This window comes from Anas acuta, chromosome 2, assembly GCF_963932015.1.
Source record: "Anas acuta chromosome 2, bAnaAcu1.1, whole genome shotgun sequence".
Taxonomy (NCBI): Eukaryota; Metazoa; Chordata; class Aves; order Anseriformes; family Anatidae; genus Anas; species Anas acuta.
The window spans coordinates 150,199,395-150,205,493 of NC_088980.1; the positions used below are offsets into that span (position 1 = coordinate 150,199,395).

General features: G+C 37.4%; 1 protein-coding gene across 1 annotated transcript in view; it reads left to right on the forward strand.

The window, feature by feature from the left end:
* The window catches only part of TG (thyroglobulin), a 153,282-nt gene that overhangs the window by 89,660 nt on the left and 57,523 nt on the right, over positions 1-6,099 (forward strand). Inside the window, 1 exon segment of the mRNA XM_068672691.1 lies at positions 1,581-1,780. Within this exon segment, the coding sequence (XP_068528792.1) occupies positions 1,581-1,780 (200 nt within the window).

Genomic DNA, 6,099 nt, shown 5'->3' on the forward strand with positions numbered 1-6,099 from the left:
CAGAGTGGCTTCGTTGCTGGACTGAGAACTGTGGGAACTGATCACTGTGGGCAGAACAAACTCAAAAAAAACCCTAAGCACTAAGGCAAGGAAAGTATTTCCTCCATTGTTTAACTGCTGTGGCTTGGCTTAATCAGTTGAAACTATGACTATAGGCAGAAGGTTGTAGTTCCCATTTATTCACTTCGTCTGTCCTACTGAAAAGACAATTATAGTGACAGCTATTGTGATATGGGTATCTTTAAGAATTGCAAGGATATCAGTCATCTGGTCTCCTCTGTATTCTATTCTAAATTAGTCTGTGATATCTCAGTAATTCATTACAGTAGTTGTGTGGATATCTTCTACAGGATGTATGCTTTCAATCATTCTTAACCTAAGAAAGGGTTAACTGTCCACCAACGTTCAGCTTTTCATTTCACTATCTGTACTTTCCCTTCCCTAGTGTACTGGGTCTTTGAGTTTACTCCTTAAAAGCGTGCTATTTGATCTTGGCAATGGAATAAACAAATAGTTTGAGTTATGCTTCTATTCCTGACTTTTCTGTCTTCTCTTGGCTTTTTTTCTAGTTTTAGATGTGGATCATTTTGAATCATTAAGAATGAATGGTTCATTGTGGATTAAAAAGAAGTAGATAGTGAATGAATAATCATTCTGTCTTCCTTTCTTAGAGACTGTGTAGGAATTATTTTTTTTTTTCTGCTTTTATTGATATAAACTTCAGCTGGACTAGGGAGGTTACATAACCAGATGTTTTCAACATTAGTTTTCTATTAATTGAAATATCAGTTTACCACTGGGTGGTGTTGAAAAGAAGATAGTCTTTTCAGTGGTGATGGCTAAATATTAAAAACATACAATTAGTTTTCATTTTAATGGGAACAAAAATATGAATACTTACACTTCATACCTCTATCAGTTGGACATAGGTCAATCTCAAGGTATACATACTGAGATATTATAAATCAGAGGTATTACTTGTAAGTATGGTTAAAGAAATCAAAGATGATGTGACATAAATGACATAAAAGACAGGCTAGGTGCATAAGAGATATAGGAAAGATGCAATAAGATGTACTCAAGAGAAATAGTCAAATGAATTTAGCAAACACTGATTTTTGCTTGGTTTTAATTCATTTTAAGCCTGAGCCTAGATTCATGTCTCCTCCTATGATTATTTCAGGGGCTTAACAAATAAAGAAGCATGGTTAACTACCCTTGGTTTGGTAGATGAGTTCAAATTTTGTGTTTATAGTTCTGGCATCTATCATCTCTCACTTTCACCAGATCTGTACCAGATGTGTATCTTAACCGAACAAGGCCCAGAGCATTGTATGCTAGCATGGAGAGCTTTTTGTTTTGTTGTGATTTTTTGTTTGTTTGTAAAATAAATAAATAAATGAATCTGTGACCTTGGAAGAGATCTCTGTAGACTTTTAAACTATGGAAGAGACTACTCCATCCTCTTATGCTCTGGTATCAAGGTCCAGCTGCAAGAGCTGCTAAAAATGTAACATTAATGAAAAAAACAAATGTTTTTAGGTTAATTTCTTCTCATATTTATTTATTTCCCACAACAGGCTCTTCTGAGGCGAGTGGAAATGCTGGCCTTTTGGATCAGTTGGCAGCTCTGAAGTGGGTGCAGCAGAACATTGCTAGCTTTGGAGGAGATGCAAGCCGTGTGTCTATAGGAGCTGACCGCAGCGGGGCGGACATTGTCAGCATTCACCTACTCACAGATACAGCCGATATGGATCTCTTCAGGAGGGCATTGTTGATGGTAAGCTTCAAATTCATTTTGAAAGCATGTTGTTACACAAGTAAGGACGATGTAGAACGGCGATGCTGCTTTTATTTCATTCATACCTTGGCAGCACTAATATAACTGTTGTTGCTGTAGTTATTTTTCCTCTCACCTGTGATTGCTATCTCCAGGAGCTATGTGTTTCACAAGGATGTACAAGAGATGCAACTCAATGATTGATTTAGTCATATTAAGAATCTTTTTTTCGTCACTGTGGTTTTTTATGTTATATAAATAGTCTTGTTTCATAACTTACAGGGACAACAGTAGTTTCTATTCCATAAATACAGTTGTTTATCAGCAGTTTTTAGACTCTAGAACTGATGAGCCAAACATCCGCAAGTTTAAAGTATCCAGTCTTTATCTGATCTCATGACACATGCTAAATCTTGTTTAAAAGAAAATGCAAGTTTCAGAGACTCAAAAATCTGTTCACCCACAGGTTTGCTGCTAGCTCGGGTCTTTTTCACAGCTACCCCAAGTGTTCTCTACTTTTACAGCCCTTCCCATGCTAAATTTCAGGACTATAGGTCAGCTCAATCAGTTTCAGTATTACCATTGATCTTTACAGCCTCAAATGAGAGTAGTGTGCTGTGAACTGAAGGTTAATCTTCAGTAGATTTTTATATATTCAACAGAAACTGTACATGGACAAAATGATCTATCTGCTTGTAGTCTTTACTTGGAAATGTGAGCAGAAGAAAAGAATTCTTAGTCCAGGAAACATATAGCCTAATTTATTAAAGTCTTGCCTTGAAAATAATGATGTCTCTATTTATTACTTGACTTCTTGTCAGTGTGCCTTTGCTCCAGGAAGTATATCTTGCCTTTTTCGTCTATATGTCTCTACAAGATCATTTTAATTACATCATTAGTGGGGAAAACAAGGGAAATTGTTAAAAGTTACAGTACAGTAGCAGTTGGGTTTTTATTTTATTTTATTTTATTTTATTTTATTTTATTTTATTTTATTTTATTTTATTTTATTTTATTTTATTTTATTTTATTTTATTTTATTTTATTTTATTTTATTTTATTTTATTTTATTTTATTTTATTTTTTAATGTCAGTCTCAGGTAACTCCTCACACAGTTCATAGATTTTTACTCGTCTCTTAGCATAGCAGGTAATTTGCTAGTAGAGTCCTTTTCTCTCAGGATACAGTTCCATCCTACTCTTTCTCTGAAGTCAAAACCCCTTTATTTAAAACAGGCTGTGATGTGGTCCTGGTAAGTGTTGTAACAGGATGTAGTGGAATTTACAAGTTGAGCAGTTGATGAAAGGGAACTGCAAGGACTTCTTTGCTTAACACTATCGCTGGAGTTCCACATTACGTCTTTTCTTTTTTTATAAAATAAGTTTTGAACTTCTTTCTCTTCAGCACGATATTGAACATTGAAAACAGTAAAAAACAGTGGCAAGCAGGCAGATATATCAATCCTTTCCATAGATTAAGTGTCTGCAAAAGCAATTTTCTTTCTGAAACCGTGAAGACCATTGTCTCAGCAAAAGCAGGATTGCCCATTTATTTTAAGGTACTATTAAGAGTTAATCCATGCAGTGTCACAATGGATTTAGTTGTGAAATATACTGATAAAATAAAAAGTAAAAATGATAGCAGCAGCTCAGCTATGTACTTTTTTTTAATGTAATGATGCATAAAGCAACTTTTGATTTACTCAAATTTCTCAACTAGACCTCCTGTAAATGGATGTCTTGTTTTATTTGTTTTTTTCAAGATGACAAAAAATTCTAATTTTACTGTAGAAAAGGAGATGCACACAGACAACAAATTATGAAACTGAGAATATATAACAGATATAGATTCCCTGAGGGAAAATCCCATGAATCAATACAGTTTTTCTGTGGAAGATAATTTTGTGCTCCTTTCCAGTTCTTTGTCTTGCCTAATAAAACCTTGATACTGCATCTTAGTATGCAGAGAGGTGTGACTTAGGAAGCTTTGCCAACAGGAAGAGATGCACCTGAAATAGCAAAAGGTCGTTGAGTTTCCTATACCTGTCCTGTAATGGTTTTTGTTTTTGAACTCATCTGAAAATAGATTGTACAAAATCAATACATAACTGTCTAGGAGTTGCTTCTTTAATAAATTATTTCATCTTTCATTAGTATGATTTTTTTTAGTAGTCTTAATGATTATGGCCTTGGTTTAAATCAAATTAAGAATATAAGAATATTAACATGCTTTGACTTCATCTTTTGATTAATTGATTTATATACAAGTACAATTTTTATATTAAAAAAAAAAGCTGTTGGGTGGGCTGTTGACTTACTATGGGACTTTTGTATTTGGAAGCATGTGTCATATCTGAAAATAGGATGAAATCGCCTGATTCTCCTCGTCTCTACCTAATCCTGATTGTTCCGCTCTCCTTTGTGTTGGTGCAGCCTCACCTTAAGTGCTGTGTGCAGTTCTGGGCACCACAGTACAAGAAGGACATGAAACTGTTAGGTAGCCTCCAAAGGAGGTTTACAAAGATGGTGAAGGATCTGGAGGGCAAGATGAATGACTGATGTCTCTTGGTTTGTTCAGCCCAGAGCAGAGCAGGCCAAGTGTAGGCCTCATGGCGGCCTGCAGCTCCCTCACAAGGGGAGCGGAGGGGCAGGCGCTGAGCTCTGCTCTCTGGGGACAGCGACAGGACCCGAGGGAACGGCATGGAGCTGGGACAGGGGAGGGTCAGGCTCGGGGTTAGGGAAAGGTTCTGCACCCAGAGGCAGTCAGGCACTGGGACAGGCTCCCCAGGGCAGTGGTCACAGCACCAAATCTGCAGGAGTACACGAAGCATTTGGACAATGCTTGTAGACATCTGGTCTGATTTTTGGGTGGTCCTGTGCAGAGTCAGGAATTGGACTTGATAATCCTTTTGGTTCCTTTCCAGCTGAGGTTATTTTATGATTCTATGATTCATCTTCATTTTCCTATTTCCTTTCTTTTATTTTATCAGCCTCATTCCCTCCCAGAGAAACCAACCTCTTCTGATTAATTTTTCTCCGTTAGTCCCAGTTTTGCTACATCCATGCTACATCCATACCCAAGTTTAGTATTTCTGATTTTTTTTTAAGGAAATGTCAGACACATATGGAATCATCTAGGTGCTGTTGGCCTTGCAAGACTGTGCTTCCTGAAAGGTCCCCAATATCTTGTTATATGTTACTTATATCCGGCAGTTTCTCATGCCATGTGCCATATTTAATCATGTTCTTTATAGTTGTGTTAATCTTTGGCTGGGGTCTTAGAAGCAGCCCAGGAATCTGCCTGCAATTGCAATGTCATGACTGGAAGCTTTCAGAAACAAGCTAGAAGTATGTCAGGATCAGACTAGGTGACATTAGTCCTTCCTAGATTGAGTAAAGGAGAAATCTTTAGCATGTCTTCTGTTGATATTTAATTACATTTTTGTATTCAGTTGGCTTACCTGCTAGGAAAATTCATCTGGCTAAGGTCCATTCTTTCTACTACTTTACTGAAGAATACCTCAAACCATGCTCTGAAAAGGAAAGTAACCCAAGTGTACTGTACCAGTAATCTGCAGCTTGCTGTCTGCCAGCTGCCCCCCCCCCCCCCCACCAGTCTCTCCTGTACACAGTGATTGTATAAATGGTCATCACGCAATCAAAGTGCATGTACCCTCTACCACATAAATCCTGTTTTAGTTATTACATGAGTGCATGTGTACCCTAGAGCATGTGATTAACTCAAACATGTATGCTGTCCTGTATTGCTGGACAGGTACCTGTAAAATAATAAAAAATATGCATTTTCATCCTAAAACTCACACTGGTACAATCTCACATAAATGTGGAAAAATTCATAGAATCATAGAATATCCTGAGTTGGAAGGGACCCTTAAGTTTGTGAATATACAGCTAGACATGTATATAGATGTATATCTAGGCTGTACGTAGACACTATTACACCAAGGATTACAGAATTAATCTACTTTATTTCTAGCCAGAAAAGTCAAGTTAATCTAGTTGGTGTGCTGTCTGCTTCTGGGCTCCCCAGTCCCAGAGGGACATGGTCTACTGGAGAGAGTTCAATGAAAGGCCACAAAAATGATTAAGGGACTACATCATTTCTGCTATGAAGAAAGGTTGGGACTGTTCAGTTTAGAGAAGAGAAGCTTCAGGGGAGATCTTGTCAATGTCTACGAACACTTGAAAGGGTGGTGCAAAGAAGATGGAGCCAGGCTCTTACGAGGAGTGGCTGAGGGAGCTGGGGTTGTTCAGCCTGGAGAAAAGAAGGCTCAGGGGCAACCTTATCACTCTCTATA